This window comes from Embiotoca jacksoni, unplaced genomic scaffold (genome assembly GCF_022577435.1).
Source record: "Embiotoca jacksoni isolate LCO1_2020_lvr unplaced genomic scaffold, fEmbJac1.0.p SCAF_18, whole genome shotgun sequence".
Taxonomy (NCBI): domain Eukaryota; kingdom Metazoa; phylum Chordata; class Actinopteri; family Embiotocidae; genus Embiotoca; species Embiotoca jacksoni.
Window position 1 is genome coordinate 9,054,443 of NW_027185318.1, and position 17,253 is coordinate 9,071,695.

The 17,253-nt window shown below is 40.4% G+C and overlaps 1 protein-coding gene across 1 annotated transcript; it reads left to right on the top strand.

Annotated features, from left to right (window-relative positions):
- Positions 1–1,527: 1,527 nt before the first annotated feature.
- Positions 1,528–17,182, top strand: crlf1a (cytokine receptor-like factor 1a). Its single transcript, XM_069151825.1, has 9 exons — positions 1,528–1,640; positions 5,378–5,656; positions 7,190–7,319; positions 8,162–8,331; positions 13,090–13,247; positions 14,390–14,464; positions 14,551–14,644; positions 15,959–16,143; positions 16,315–17,182. Exons 1-9 carry the CDS (start codon positions 1,568–1,570, stop codon positions 16,336–16,338), a joined length of 1,188 nt encoding a protein of 395 aa, XP_069007926.1. The 5' UTR covers positions 1,528–1,567; the 3' UTR covers positions 16,339–17,182.
- Positions 17,183–17,253: the final 71 nt, after the last annotated feature.

A 17,253-nucleotide genomic window follows, 5' to 3' on the forward strand; every position in this document is an offset into this window, starting at 1 on the left:
CTTCTCAAGATAGCCTTGAGGGAATTCCTTCAAATTTGGCACAAATATTGATTTGGACTCAAGGATGTGTCCGAATGAGCTAATTCGATTTTGGTGGTCGGAGGTCAAAGGTCAATTTTACTGTGACCTCTAAAAAAATTAATTTGTGGCCATAACTCAAGAATGAATATGCTAATTATGAAAACTAAATTCCCACAAATATCAAACAGGATAAAAGGGTGAAGTGAAGACAGATATATATAAAAAGGTCAAAGGTCATCTTCACTGTGACATCATAACGTTTTTAATTAACACTTTTCTGTCGATTATTCAGCCCCATAACTGAGGAGCAAAAGGGGAGTTAGTGACAATATTTTACATTTGGTCTGATTAAGAATTGACAACACTAATTGTTTGTGTCCACTTTGAAACTGAGATGATTGTACAGATCTTTTTCGCTTTCAGGTTGAAGGTGTGTGTGACGAAATCAAGTTAAAAGAGTTAAATAAATTATCTCTGAGACCAATTTCCTCTTTAAAGCTATGTAACTTTTGTTAACAGCTATCAAAGGCTGATTATGGGCTTTGATAAGTCTAATGCAAGTTCAAAATAAATGACTTATTTTAAGCCTAAAATGTCAGCCTCCATACCTGCAGGCATAACTGCTTCCACGGTACCCATCACAAGCACATCCAATACAAAATAATAAAAAAAAGATCTCAGGGATTTATTTACACACAATAGGACAGGAATACGGTTATTCATCACATTATAATACAACTAAAAAAAAAAAATCCATCATATCTGAGCAGAAACGGACCAGATTTAAAGAGACAAAAATCCTAATTCAAGTGCAAACAAAAAGGGTCTTATGTGAAAAAAAGAGGCTCTGTCTCTCACTTCTCATTGACAAAGAGATAAAAAAAAAAAAAAAAAAGAGAAAAGAAAAGAAAAAGACACTCCAGATTTGGCAACCAGTGAGTCAACGGGCTCCAATGGTGAAAAATTGTAAAGCAGAGACCTGAGGCATGGAAAGTAACAGAGACAGGGTGATTCAGTGAAAGTGAATGGCTGAGTCTACCCATCACTGAAGGGGGAGATATGTATATATATATAAAAAAAAGGGAAAGGACGGAAAGAGGGAAATGACTGGAGACTGTGTGGGGAGAGAGAGAGAGAGAGAGAGAGAGAGCGAGAGAGAGAAAGAGAGAGAGAGAGAGCGAGAGAGGAGGGGCTTAAAAAGTATGAACTTGTGTATGATTTAGCTGCAGGAAGCATTAAAAAGGGGGAAGACTGCAAACAGGACGTGATATGCTCACTCTTTAAGGCTGTAATAAGGACTAGTTGCTTCATGGGTCTTCAGAGGGTGACTTTTTCCACCGGGTCACACTTTTTCTAGTGCGCTCCTTCATTCTCGAGAGTTGTCTTCAAACCCGGACCTTGAACCCGTGCTGTTTTTCCTCCCTTCTGCTGTGCGTAATTTGTATCCAGGATCGGGGGGCGGGGGGGGGGGGGGGAGAAAAAAAGGCGACACCACAATAACACGCGGACAAGGAATCAGCTCAGAATTAAGACGAACTGTTGGAAAATGAAAGGCGTCTTGGATTTCTGCTTGACTTTCCTCATGCTGCACAGTCCCGGCGTGCTGTCCTTGTCCACACGTAAGTTGCACACACAGATGTCCATCGATGCGCAAAGTCGTGGTCTCGCTGGGGAAGGGCTTGGGGGTTTGGACAGGCTATAGGCAGCCTTTTCGGTCCTCGGAGATCAATTCAATCCAAGTGTCACCTAAATAGTGTAAACACACCGTCCTGCTCTGGTATGTTTGAAAGATGACGCTAAAATGGAATATTATAGTACTGCAACATATTTTATAATTGTATTAGTCGTTGGGGCATGCTACAGTAGAACTACGAATCTTGATAAGAATATTATACTATGTTCTTGTGATATGTGAAATGATAAATACTATTTTGAACGGTATAGTGAGAGGAAACATTTTAAAAAGCCTACAAGCCGTCATTAGAGTATTGTAATAATATCTTGTGGGATCAAATTATTATTTTAATATAATATTTGTTATTGAATAATATATGATTATCATTATTTTTTAAACTACAAGTCCCGATAAAACTAATATTTTAGGGACATCACGTGAAATAAAAATACTGTGGACCTCAGAGGGTTTTCATAGAATGAAAAATGATCATCATATTTTATAAGACCTGTATAAGATCATATATGAATTGCAGTGAGCTTGTATTCAGTAATACTGTCTGTAAAATATTTTTCCATTGCAAAATAACACTGATTCCACAGATTCTTTCCTAAGTTGCCTTACATAATAAGAACTCACTCATGTCTGGGACACTTACACTCTGGTTGGTTTCTGGATACATAAAAATAAAAAAAAGGACAAATGCCACTTTGTGTGCTTGACAGCTCCTGTTATTGATGTGCTCCTGCTGTAGGATATTGGTTGTATCCCTGCAGAGAGAACTCATCTCCCATGAGGCTGAATTTCAACAAGTCCGGCCATAATTCGTTTAACACATGGAGAGCATAGGGGCTTTACAGACCGCATCAAAAGAGTGACATCATTTGCTCTGGTTTTGGAGAATGTTAACCACCAGCTTAATGCACAATAACGTAAATAAATCAAAGTTATGTCCGTTTCACCCGTTAAGTGGCTGGATTAGTTTTTATGGCGAGCTCACTGGCAAACAGCAGCTCCTCCGAGAGGATCTCCTGCTATTCATCCTGTTTGAAAGGCACCAATAAAAGAAAGTATAGTTTTAGGGGCTTAAAGGAGACAAAGGAGTTTGATCACAAGCTTCCCTGCTGTTTATTATAGAGCCTAATCGGTCATTACTGTTTTATTCACTGTAATAATGGATGGTGCGTACTCTTCGCTTGGTGTGCTGTGGTTTACAGATGCCATGAAAGTAAAACAGTTTAAATGTGGAATTTTCTTACTGACATATAATTGGTTTTTAGTGCTGCTCATAAGCTCAAAACATTTTAAGTTTATGTGGACTGTTAGGAAATAATGAGATATTTATGCTGGATTTATATAAAATTTTTGACTCTGAAATACACAAAAAGGCTCCCAAAACAGACTTTTATAGTATAAATTGCCTTTTTATATTTTTTAAAAATATTTTTAAATTTGCCATTTTTCCTGCCTGTGCTTGCCCTAAACTGACGTTAGACAAGATAATCGATCCTCTAGTGAAGAGCATCAGTTAAATACCTCAAATATAGATCTATAAAAAAAAAAAAAAGACAACAACAAATAACATCCACTGTTTCCTCAATCGCTTTTCAGACATCGTTGCATGGCGCATTTTCACCAAATGTTGCGTGACTTCTCATCAAAATGTTCCACATGTACATCTATTGAAAAGCAGACAGAGGAAAGTAGGCTTTGAACTGCTGCATGGATGGGTAAACAGTTCTCTGGTAAAAAAGAGGGGATGTCACATACCTTTGAAGACTGAGAACGTTAAGTCCACATAAGTCCACCGCAGACTTAAAATCCGCCATTGGAGACCGGATTCTCTTGAAACAAAAGTTTAACATTTTTCTCAGTTCAGCTTGCCCAGTAACTCCATCTTCCACTATCGCAGCTCATCCCCAGCCTGGTGCTTCAAGCAGCCTCAGCCTCTCCAAACAAATCATATTTTACAAGCCATTTCCTCCAGTGATCGTGTCGAGCAGAGACAATAAACAGCAGTAATTGTGTCAATCACTGTAGTGTTTGAACTGTGAAAGAAGGGGTGTTAGAGGGCTTCGCACCCCGCTCCGGGGCAATGTCCCATCCCGAGCGCCTGGAATACATAAACACTGATTGTTATTCAGCTGGATCAGCATATTATTGGCTAATCACCGCACCCTTTAGTCCACTGTATCCGGTGACAAAGACAACCAGCCTCCGTGCATGTGTTTGTTTGCATTCATGCATGTGCATGAATGCGTGCGAGTGTTGTGTCAAAGCTCGAGATGGGGTTATGATATTAATATTGAAGTGGAGTTACAGGTGAATTTATGTCTTCAAAGGCGGCTCCTCCATAAAGGACCATACAATGTCTGTCAGAGTAAGGTGGCTGGCAGCTGAAAAGATGAGGCCCCGGGCTCATATTTGTAGTGGTCTGAAAGTGTTGACGCTCTCACTCATCGGCTGATCAGTCATTTCTTCATAGAAGTCGTTATACTTCCATGTTTTCATAGTGTTGTTTACTTAGGTGGCGAGCATTATTCAAAGCCCTGAAATCTGAAGCAAATAATCTCTTCTCTTCTCTTCTCTTCTCTTCTCTTCTCTTCTCTTCTCTTCTCTTCTCTTCTCTTCTCTTCTCTTCTCTTCTCTTCTCTTCTCTTCTCTCATTTTGTTCACCCGTACTGAGATCAAAAAGATATAATTGTCTGACCTTTTATGCGCATAGTGGTCAAAAAGTTCTCAGACAATTTTTTGGAAAATAGAAAAGTTGCCATTTCTTGTGAATAAGTATTCCACGTTACGTGACTTGATCACGTTCTATGGGTTTTTGTGACCACTGGTGCGTGCACATTTGTTGAATTCACCGTGGACTGAAAACTTGGGTGGACAGTGTACGTCAAATTTAGTGTCAAACTTTTGGGGAACAGAAAGAAGTTGCATTGAGCCAAATTGGCCGAGTATGGGTGGTGGGGGCCTACGATCTACGATTGTGCTGTTGCAAGCGAAAAACATTCCCAGTTTTAGCATGCTGTGAGCGGGCAAACAAAAGTACCATCGTGCCACGACAGATGATGATTAAGGAACATCATGGAATCCTATATGCTACCAGTTGAGTTGACGATGAATCCTGGAGCACCCATTGAAAGAACCGGAGCCGTGTCTCAAGGTGATGAAAAGATACCAGGATAAGACATCAGGACTGGTCCATGTTATGACCAGAAACTGCTGACAAGATGAGGATTGTTCTGCTAACTCTGGTCCGTAGGAGACAAGTAAACATTGAGCCCAAGACTTCAAGTACAGGATGTGTTTGGTCTGGAATTTGGAGAAAGAGAACCCCGTTATCCAGCTGGAGTTAGTGAAAAATACTCCAGTGAGGTCACTAGCTGGAGTTGACGATGAAGGAGAAATGGTACAGAGCTTCAACAATAAGGAAGTGCCTGGGTAACAGAAATGAGGTCCAGAGTTTTGTTGTACAGAAACTGTAAATAAAAGTTCAAGCAGATATCAGGGTGTTTGTCATTTCTTCTTCAGCCACACATTATTAACTCTGCTCCTTGAAAGCAAGAAGGAATCTTATTTTGGTATTCAGTCTAAACTGTAGACCAGTCACCATCAGAAGATATACTCATGTCATCAACTGTCTTCCTTTAATATCAATCTCCTCCCGCCCTCCTCCAGATGTAGCAATCATCTACCCCCAGGACCCTGTGCTTCGCATGGGGTCCAACCTGACAGCCAGCTGCTGGGTCCACCCCGACCTCGGTGTCCATGCCAGCTCTCTGTTCTGGACACTGAACGGTCAACAGCTACCCAGCTCCCTCTACAGAGTGCTGAGCCCGAGCAACCTCAGCGTGACGCTGGCCGGACTCAACGCCTCCAGGCAAACATCCGGTGACAATCTTGTCTGTCACAACCACAAGGGACACATATTGGCTGGCTCCTGTCTTTACGTTGGGAGTAAGTTCACATCTACAATGTATAAACTTCACATTTCTTTGGGTGTAATGTATCTGTATTTGCCTCTCTGCTTCTCTGTGAGAGGTTGAAGTAAAGGCTTGTTACTTTTAAAACAAAGTGCCGAAGAGGACTGAGAGGAGGAATACACCAAAGAGAGGAGTGGAATGGAAAGGAAATGGGAATAAAGAGAAACAACAAGGAAGTAGTGGGCAGATTTTTAAGTGTCCCTGCACAGTTGTAGCTGTATTTCATGGTTTGTTTCGCTGCCTTCAGGCCCAGCGAGAGGCCTCACTGAGTGTGTCACTGGGAGACGTTTGACCACCTGTGTGGTCCATTACCCGCACTATCACTCACAGGGTATCTGCCTGACATTTTAGATACATACAAATACACATGTTTGTACTTCTGTACTTATGAGGACCAGCCTTTAATTTTTTTAAGTTTCTAAAGTAAACTTGATTAAACTTGTTAATATGGTACCATAGGTGGCACTATTAAGCTTCCACAAAATTAACACTGAAACATTTTAAGAATAAAAAAACAAAAAAAACAACCCAAGATCATAATTTCTTGGGCAGTGTACTACCAGTGAACATTAAAATGTACTTCTAATTTTACAATATTGTTTTATGATATATGGTAACATAGGCTACATGTGCCATTCCTCTACATAGAGCACAGGAGCTGAAGCTAGCTGAAAAATCACAGATAGTCCTGCAGAGAGTTTGTTTTGAGCTGTTGTTTCTATTCTAGTTATTGTCTATATCAGTGAAAGACGAGGGACAGAGGCGCAGAAACGGAACAGAGATACAGAAAGCACGGGGAGAGAAGAAAACACTTTGGTAAAATCGTACAAATAGCCAGCCACACCTTATTGGTGCACACTGACACCCTTTTTGATGTATGACCATGATCCTCTCCAATATTAACATAACAAACATGGCTGACTGACTGGAAAAGGCCAATTGACCTCAGAATAAATGAATGTTAATCTGTGTGAAGAATGAATGGGATAATTAGGCTGCGTAACGAGCAAGCCTGAAAGGACATTCGATTATTTGGAGTCAAATGCTCGCAAGTTGAATAAGGTGCATTAAATCAATGGAACACATGCTTTCACAAACATACACACACATGATGATCCATTCAGGATCTTGATCTCTGTGTGACATTAGTGTTGAGTACCCTCTGTTCTGAGAGATGAAGAATGTTGGCAGTTATCCGAAGTCTGACCAAATCAGACAGTACACATGCACACACAGGGACACACATGCACACACACCAATAAGAAACCCCCCCCGCCCCCCTGCAATTTCTGAGTAACATCCCGAATGGGTAAATTACATTCTGGAGTACGAGGCTGAAGTAATGACGAGGTAACTCACTGACCCACCTCCCTTCTCTCTCCCTGCCACCTCTACTACATCTTTCTCCACCTTCTCTCTTTCTCTCTCTTTTCTCATCTAATTCCTCTTCACCCACTTCTTCTTCCCACTTTTCTTCTCTCTCCATCTCCACCACATTATCTCCCAGTGCCTCCAGCGAAGCCGGTCAATTTGACCTGCTGGTCCAGGAACACCAAAGACCTGACGTGCAGCTGGGCTCCAGGAGGAAAAGGGGAGACTAATATCAGCACGCAGTACAGGCTCAAGTACAAACTCAGGTATAGACACGCGTACACACACACACACTACAACTACACCGCAGAAAATATTCATCGTAGAAAGCAGTAGGAGCTTTTTCACAGTGTTTATGAATTCATCTTTTAAAACAGAATGTAGTTGGTAAATTATCTAATTGGCCTTTGAAGTAATGCAAGCCAATGTCTTCCATGTCCAGTTGCTCAACTATGATTGGACAGTTGGAGAGGAGGGGTCTAGCAATTAATTGATAACATTTCAGAGTAGCATCTATGCAGACCACACGCAGAGACACATAAAGACTAAGCTTGTAAATAAAGTGAGCAAAGATTAAGTGAGATCCAAAGGTTAAAATATATATAACATCTACCTGGCCATTGTAAATGTTTTCAGTCATATTATGTTTCATGAGATTTTTTTATGGCACAGATTCGCCTGAGAAAATCCCCAGAGACAGGAGGGTGGAAACACAACAACAAAAAACCTTATCTTCAGTGGTAGCCAGAGGATGGAAGCCATTCAACAGTAAAAGCATCAAATTTCATGAGAATAAGGAAAATGGGTTCAGCTGGGAACAAGACATTTTCCAAAATGAGTTTCAGATGGGGCATAAACTCTCGTCACATTTTTACATCAGCAAATCAACAGTTTAAAAACACTAAAAGGGAAACGACTTGACACACCCTACCAACAGCTGTGCCAACTGCATTAAGATTTGTTATTGCTTTCAGATTAGTGCAATAAGAACTTAATAAAAACCCTACTACTGTATAAACTCTTAACATATTATACAATAAGTTGTTTACTACAGTCATGGGTATTGAATGCTGTTCTGACTTGTTTCAGTATTTTTTTTCCCTCTCAGATGGTACGGTACAGAGAAGGAGTGTGAGGATTACACCCACACACAGCCGTACTCCTGCAGCATCACCCAGGACCTGCACCTCTTCACGCCCTATGAGATCTGGGTGGAGGCCTCCAACCAGCTGGGCCGGGCTGCCTCTGATGTCATCACCCTTGACATCCTAGACGTGGGTGAGTGTGAGAAGAAATTAACTATGACCCTCTTCTTTTAACTGCTGCTCTTAAAGTTTAGATCTCAGTGCCAATGAGGCCTTCAGGCCTTCATCAAAGACATTGGATATCAACTTTTTATGTTTGTGAGCCTTCAAAATGAAGCAATGTCTACCTGCAACCCCTTGTCCCAGGTCACATATGTCTATGAGATGACCTGATTTAAAAATGTCATAGTAAACCCTTTGAATTATACAATTAAACAACGAAAAAAGTAGTAAAACAGTGATAGCTAAAAATCTCTTCTTTTGGCAAGTAGGGTCTGCAGAGTAAAATATCCCATTCTTCAAGCATTACTAACCTAATCCACAATGACATTGCTAAATGAATCAGGTTATCAGGCTAATTACAGCTAACTTGTCTTGTTAATCTTTAGAGAAAACAAAATTGAAGATCAATAACACCTTTATTTCTCTGTGTAACTAGCTTAGCTTAACATCAAGACAGTAAGCAGCATTAAACAGTTTATCAAAACTTAAAAATATGCCTTTGAGCACCTCCAAAATGTATTAGTTAACATGTTGTGTCATGTTTGTTTAATCCATACCAAAACCTTGATTTAACAACTATAATTTGTGGTTATACAGGAGGGCTTTGTGCCAAATTTGTTATTAGCAGTGGCCCTAAGAGGCATTGAACAGGGTGGATCAAAAGGTTCTGAGACTGCTGCTGCTGCCCAAAATCGGGGCACAGCACTGTGACCTGCACGGAGCAGGGCGAAGTAATAACCTCTGTGAGGAAATATTCCAAGTTGCGTCATTTGATCGAAATCACTACCTGAGTTACAAACGTTTTTGTGACCACTGGTGTGTATTTACGGTTTCACCTTGGATTTCAGCAAAGAGCGCACATCAAAGTTTGTGTCAAACTCATGAAATCTACAACGGACACCCGTGAAAAGCTTCAGAAAGCCTACGCCAATGAAGCAATGAGCCTGGAAAGGAGTTTTGAGGGGCATTCATGTTTCAAGAGGACATCACTGTCCAGAAAATCACTGTCCAGAAATAAATATTTATACATGTGAAGAAAAATCAGCTTTTTTTCTTAAATAGTTTGCAGAGCCCTAAAACCCTTTATTTCAAATTATAGAGGAGATATAAAAGAAACCACAAACCAAGATGCAGTTTGGGATAATGTGTATACAATGATACACATCTGAAGAATTATAAATTCATACTGTAAGACAGTGTAGAATAAAACAATTAAATATCTGTAATGCTACCTAAAATGGAAACAAGGGGGACAAGTTTTAAACTGAGTGGTTCATTCCTAGCCCTGTTCACCATCTCGGGACCCCTCACATTTACCTTGTAGCCCCCAAGCTGGTAACCGAAGTCAAAACAATTTTAGCTTTAACAAGTGTATCACATCGCTTTATGCTTTCATTCCTGAAGACAGAACATTGGCTGGAGCGCTTTGGCTGCTGGATTCAAGAGGAAATTGTTCACAAGTGCTCATCTGGCTTCACACTGATATGAACTGAATGGTTTTCCCTTTTAAAGCTTTGTTATGTGGTCTTTTGCTTAGCTTAGTGCGGTTTTAGCAAACGGAGCATGCAACAAGACCGAATTCTTCTCTGCTCTCATTATCCCTAAAGCACACACGCACACGCACGCATGCACACACACACACACACACACACACACACACACACACACACACACACACACACACACACACACACACACACACACACGCACACACACGCCCACACCTGGACAAGCGTAGGTGTGTGACGACTGGAAACGCCCTCTCTTTTGATGAGCTCATTTTCTCTTTAGTCATGCTCACTGGACACAAACACACGGAAACACACACACACACACACACACACACACACACACACACACACACACACACACACACACACACACGGAAACACACACACACACACACACACACACACACACACAGAAAACACTCGGTAACCCCCTGTTATGTAGCATTGGAATGTTCCAGGCTGATCCTCATACCTAATCCCATCTCCGAGGCGGCTGTAGACCCCCGAGGCCCGAGGAGTTTGGGCTTTGAGGCTTTAAGACTTGGACCTGAAATAATACAACCCGATTAGCTTGGAACTCTTCACCTGGTTCACTCCTAACACACTCCGTACGGTGCCGGGGAAACGTAACGAAAGAAGACCATATATAGTTTCGGAGGGGAACATCTCACGAGCGAGGAAACAAGCATCCATCAAGCTGTAGTCTGCTTCTTTTTCCTAATGTATGCACGTACACACCTGTTTACACACCCCGAGGGCCGGGCAGGGCCTGGTAACAATACAGAAACAGAGAGGCAGGCATGTGGGCGGTTTCTGGATCTGTGTGTGTGAGTGTGTGCGGTTTGTCTCGCTCCCGTTGCCCTGGCTGTCCTTTTCATTCAAGCAAGTTTCCACAACAACAGCAGGTCATAAAAAACAGTAACCACACCTGCGTCGAGCTGCCGTGAGTCACTCGTGTCTACGGTCATGTCCAATCAGTTATGAAGGCGAGGCGGAAACACCTACAGAGTTCCCTGCATTCCTCAGTTGTGGGGGTTCCCTGTGAACTGAGGGACTGGAAGAAACTTGTATTGCTGTTTGATGTGTGTTTTGAGAGAAAACGTGTTGAGGAACATAACATAATGTTGGGAATCATTAATCTGTAATTAGTCACATCTCACTGAGTTTTATTGCCAAATGCATGTAATGCGTATTGTAACACATTTTCTTTCATCTGACGGTAGGTAGCATTGTTCTTTATCTTAAATAACATTTTAAAACATTTTTCTTCTAACAATTTTAAAGAGGTCAAGAGCATTTTATTTTATCTGATATGGCAGAATCACAAGTTATTTATCTTTTTATCTTGGGATTTGCTGAGTCTTCTTGTGATAATTATTTAAAAAAAAAACAAGAATGGCATGTTTCAATATCTTGTCTTAAAATTGTATCCAATATCCTATTTAATTTAGTAAAAAAAAAAAAAAAAATTCTAATAATTTAGTAAAAAGACCTGTCAGTTGTATTTGAGAGTGGGGGGAAAAAAGCATACATGGTCAAATGGGTTGGAGGACTAAAAATAATTACAACCCCCCCCCCCCAAAAAAAACAAAAAAAAAACAGTTTTATTCTTGTTAACATTAATAGCAGGAAAAATTTCCACATTTAAAAAAAATTAATAAAATAATTCTCTATTATTCAAAGATAATGAAAACATTGGATGATAGCACTCCACCTTTTAAATCTCCTGGCGACAAAAAACAAAACCTCTAAATCTCTCGTGTCAAGCACTTTTTCCCTCCACCAGATCTTCTTCTTTCCCCCCTGTGTCATCTTGTTAGTTTACTGGTAAGGGATGACGTTCTGAAAAGGGACTGTAGTTGATATTGCAGTGATCTTAAAAGCCCAAACAAAATGAGAGTAAAGTAAAAAACAATGGTCTGTCAGTGCTGATTTGTTTGTCGAAAAGATAATTGTTGTCAGATGAAAAAGCCTCCTCTGGCTCACACAAATCAACTCCTCACAAACTAGAAGGCACCCAGAGACCGCAAACCTCCACCAAAGCTGAACAATCCTTCAATGTGCTGTTACACATAAAGACATCACTTTTACTGATTTAAATTTCAATTAAATGGGTTTCTTGACCGAGCAAACATTATACTAAAATATAGAAAGAAGCCCAGGAGTTAAGATTTTCATGTTTTAATCAGAATTTATTGTTAAGTGTTTAGAATAGAAATTAACTTACATGTTCTAATACATACAAAATGCCCAGTTTGTGCCTTTGGGTATTTAAAGCAGCCCTGCAGAAACGTTTAGCTTCTTTCAGCTCAATGTTTTCATTTTGTGACCCGCAACTTTATTGTCTTAAGTCAGCAGCACCAGCCAGATAGTTTTGACCATGTACCAAACGCTACAGGGCTTTTAATTTGAAACAATGAATTTTAACTTGAAATAAATGCAGGAAGTTGTTGCATTTGGCCACCCAAAACTTCAGTCAGTCACATGGCGTACAGCTGACCAATAGTTCTCTAAATGCTTCACTAAATGCTAATTCAGTCACTCACTCGGTCACCACTGTTGTGGTCCTGTCAAAAAGCCTAATGTTGCATTCCAAATTTTTTTTGTTGAGGGTGTTAAATAGTTTTTCTCTTATTTTGCTGTCTGTAAGTTGTTACACTGCTTCCTGATTGTATAAAATTGATTTTACAAGGTTCAAAGATTTCAACAGAAAGTGACATTCGGTATGTCCTATAAACTTGTTCACTGGGTGTTTCTTATTTACGTGTTTATTGTCATGATCAAATAAAGGCTAAACATCCAAAGTCATCATTAAAAGAAAAATAGAGGCACAAACAGTCAATGATGTCAGTGAGCTAAACTCTCAGTGCCCTAATACAGCAGGGGAATTTTTATGGTTACACTCAATTACAAATGTTAAAGCATCATCCAATAATCCGCTGATTATGTTTTCAATTAATGATTTAACTGTTTAATGCATAAAATGATAGAACATAATGCCAGTCACACGGTCCCAGTGACTTTTACAAAATATCTATATTCTTAACCGGAGTACAAACAAAAAAAAATTTCAATTTACTCTTATATAAAACATCGAAAATTGGAAAATATTCATATCAAGGAAGTATGATCTAGTTTATTTTTGGAAACTTTTCATCATTTTATATGTAGACGGGATGTTCTTACTTATTAAACCGCTCCATGTTGTCTTCCTCCAGTGACCACGGACCCTCCGGCAGGTGTGACCGTCAGTCGTGTCGGACAGTTGGAGGACCAGCTGAGTGTTCGCTGGGAGGCCCCGCCTGCTCTCAAGGACTTCCTGTTTCAGGCCAAATACCAGATCCGCTACAGGCTGGAGGAAAGCCAAGACTGGAAGGTAAAGGACACTCTGTTACAAAGATGTAAATCTGTTCTCTTTGTCTCTCACACACAAACAGATACACAACTGCAGCTCTGTCCCAGCTGTTTCTCATCCTAATGGTGTAATCACCTCTAATCTAGACTGATTGAGGCCTCCTCTGCCAAATGAGTTAATAGTTGGGCCGGTCAGAAACTTTCATCAGTCATAAATCTAGAAGTCAAGTTTTCTTTGGGAAGAAAACACATCCCAAAACCACTGTGTGCACCTCTATACAAGCCTTTAATGAATGAAAAATACAGTGTAAAACCTTGAGCCGTGCAGATGGTGCTTCCCAGAAATCATTTTCCTCTGGGTAAGAGTGAAGATTCTCCTGTAATTAAGGGGGAATTACACCGATGTAATGTAAGCAAGTCCTTACTCGCAAAGTGGAAAAAGAAAAGGAGGGGAGTGGAGAGGCTGCGAAGCGATGATACCGCTTCGACAGAGGAGAAAGGAGACTTAAATCCAAGCGTCTTTAAGGGGTTGGTGGTGAAAACAAAGCGCCATTTCCCTCTGAACCGGCCCTAATCATGAGGTCATGCTGAGGAATGGAGGAATACATCTCAGCTGTTAATGTCTTCAATATGGCTGTAAAGACACTCAGCTGTAACTTCTGCCTATTTGGCTTCCCCAGCAACTCATCATTAGCCTTCTGATGCCTGTAATTTCCATGTTCTGTTTTCCATTGGAGTCCTTTCTCAACAAGTGTTTACAGTCTGGATGCCAGATAGCAAGTGGGGATTATTAGAGAAGATTATTAACTGCAGCGTGTGTGTATTTCTCTCTCTCTATCTATTTGCCTGTCTTCAGTTTTGCTCTCTGTGTGTGTGCATACCTGTGTTCACTCCCATGTGTGTGCGTCTCCCAGCATATCCAGCTCTGTAATAAATAATAGAGAACAGATTTTAGCCAGCAGGCACAGTTACATTAAAATAGTTTCATAAACATGCAGATCAGGAGCCACCAAACAATGTGGTGTTCATGCATGTTTGGGTCTGTACATGGTTTGCGGTTGTGTTTTCTGCATCTTGATTCTGCCCTGTGTTTGGTATTTAATGCTGTGGTCAGACCTCCAGCGCTCAACTCTTCTGTGTTTGTGTCTTTTCATTGTCATGTAGGTAATGGATGATGTTGGGAATCAGACCTCTTGTAGGTTGGCTGGACTGAGACCTGGAACAGTGTATTTTGTCCAGGTATGGTACAATATGTGTGTGTGTGTCCGAGTGTCTAATAATGTACTTTAGAGTTGGTCAGTGTTTCAGAGTTGTACTTTTTCCAGGTTCGCTGTAACCCTGTGGGCATCTATGGCTCTCGCAAAGCTGGGATCTGGAGCGAGTGGAGCCACCCCACTGCTGCCTCCACACCCCACAGTGGTGAGCACACTCACACACACTCATACAGACACACATTTGCAGTCAGAAATCCACTCAAAAGGCTTTTTTTTTCTTCTTGATCTCAGTTTTTTTGGAGCATTTTGGTGCCTTTTAAGAGTCAGTTTGTTGCAGTAAAATGTGTTTCATATCACGGTGTACCATGTCTCCCACAGTTCCCTCCCACTGCTGGAAACAGGCAGTCTCACAGAAGAAGAAGATGGTGTTATTTTATCCTTCCTGGTCAATATTCCAACCTGTTTTATATTGTGTTGGCAGATTTATTAATGGCAGGTGGATCGATCAAGGAAATCAAATCATATAAAAAATATTAGCCCGCCCAACCAACCAACTACCATAGCCAAACAAAACATTACAAAATCCAACTTCATCTTTATTATGTTTTAGTTGCAGTATGGTTGCTATAGAATCATGTCTTTATGAAAAAAATATTTAAAAACCCATCAGTAATGTCTGAGCAGTTGTGCTGTTTCCTGAATATCACAAAGTTGGGAGCGCTTGTGGTTGTTTCCTCCCCAGACAAAACTGCTGCGTAAAATGTTATTATAACTGATCGGAATAACCACAACTATGAAAACAAAACCCTGTTCATAAAAACTATAATTTTTCTGCAAAGGTTTCTGCAAGGGCAAGCTCAGCAAGAACTGATCAGGATAGAGATAACAAAGAGGTTTTTTTTTTTTCAGTTATTTGGAGAATTCAGTTCTCATTTCTTTCCTCTAAATCTGCTCAGTCTATCTCTCTCTCTTGTAATGTAATCAATTACATTTACTCAAGTGCTGTACTTAAGTAGATTTTTCAGGCACCTGTACATTACTTGATTCTCTCAGTTTGCTACTTTAGTCCGTTTTACACTCATCAACCCTAATATGGGCCAAGAGAAAATACTGCTGCCATATTTTGAATAACATCGGCCCTGTTTAGACATTGTTTGAGCGCACAAAGCCTCATAATTCAAATGCTGTAAACCCTTTTAAGATACCAAATAACTGCAACAATAGCAGAAATTATATTTTTTTTAAATTTGTAACAGGAGAAGTTATACAACAACCTTACCATTTCTTTCATGTTTAGTGGCGAATAGCACTTTTAATTACATAATGACTTTAATGACACCCAAATAGTCACCTAGCTTCCCTAGCTATTTCTCTCAATGAACCTGACTCCTAATAACAATCAATTAGCATGTTCTTTTTCAGATTTTTTTTTTCTTTTCCGTCATTAATCATCACAAAAAGTCTTAACTCATTAAATTTCTATCTCCCACCCTCCCTCTCTTGTTTTACCTTCCTGCAGAGCGACTTATGTCGGGCTCCTGTGACTCAAAGTCTAGCGGTGACTCCAACTCCACCCTGCGCAGGGAGTTGAAGCAGTTCTTCGGCTGGGTGCGGAAACACGCCTACGGCTGCAGCAGCATGTCCATGAAGTTGTACGACCAGTGGAGAGTGCTGATGCAGAAATCCCACAAAGCTCGCAACCAGGTAGGTAAGCATCACTAATGCAGGGAATGAACCAAATGCAGACACACACGCATATGTACAACAATCAATCACAGACATGCCTGCATACATGTGCTACACACGCAGATACACAAACTAAAAGCAACTTGTTCTATTAAAGCAGATTTGTAACAGATTTTGTCTCTAATTTAGGTTCTCCAAGGGGATAAATCGTAGCACATGCTGGCTTTACGAGCAGAAAAAAAGACAAGGAAACAACTGAGTGAATGCGATTTGTGTTTTTGTCTGTGTGTGTTTGAGAAAAGAAAAAAAGGAGATTGTATTCGTATATCGAACTTTTAGAGACAATTTGCTCTGGACATTTTGTGTGGATACCAGCTGTGGCTACGAGAGGACACCCAAAGAAAAACTGGGATATTCCTCATTTGTGCATTTTTTCCTGTCAATATGAGCACTCGAAAACGCGCAGCTGTGACGGACTAAGAGGGTGAACTCATCACGGACATCCTGGTATCATGGCATGGCGAAAAGAGACCATGTGGACTCCTTTGCTTTTACAAACGACATTGTAGCGTGAACAACTCAGACATCACCAAAGACATTTGACATGCATTTGTTCTGCGGGTGCATAGCGGCAATCAAAACAGATTCAAACAAACCTGAGGTGTTGCCTGGGCATCTGAAAGTATTCTGTGACATTTTGGGGTTTCTCCTGTGGATCCAAAGCACCATCTAGTGGCTGTTCAGCATCCATGGATACTCCAGTCGAAGCCTTCACTGTGGTCCTGATGTAAAAAGAAAAAGTAACAAATTATCATACAGTATTTCTAATTCGTGCTTTGTTATAGTTATATGTTACAGGTGGATAATATGCCAAACTGTTTCACCCAGGATGCATCTGCTTCTGAGTGACAGTATGTGACTGATGACATGATGGTGTTTGTGAATGGAAACGTTTCACTGCCTTTATTTTTGTACTGAATTGTACCAGCATATTTAAAGTATAAAGTTATGTTTTAATTCTTAAATTATGTTTAGTTAGTAAAGACTGTACAATGACTGAAGTTGTTATCGATCTCTAATGATGATGTATAAAAATGTCAGAAACACAGGGTTTGGAGATTAGTTGTG

What these genes read in the sequence shown, in the direction of transcription:
- crlf1a (XM_069151825.1), top strand. Translation starts at nt 1,568, where the DNA reads ATGAAAGGCGTCTTGGATTTCTGCTTGACTTTCCTCATGCTGCACAGT. An exon ending in CTCCTGTCTTTACGTTGGGA is followed by an intron (nt 5,657 to 7,189) that starts GTAAGTTCACAT and finishes ATTATCTCCCAG; the next exon opens with TGCCTCCAGCGAAGCCGGTC. An exon ending in AGGCTCAAGTACAAACTCAG is followed by an intron (nt 7,320 to 8,161) that starts GTATAGACACGC and finishes TTTCCCTCTCAG; the next exon opens with ATGGTACGGTACAGAGAAGG.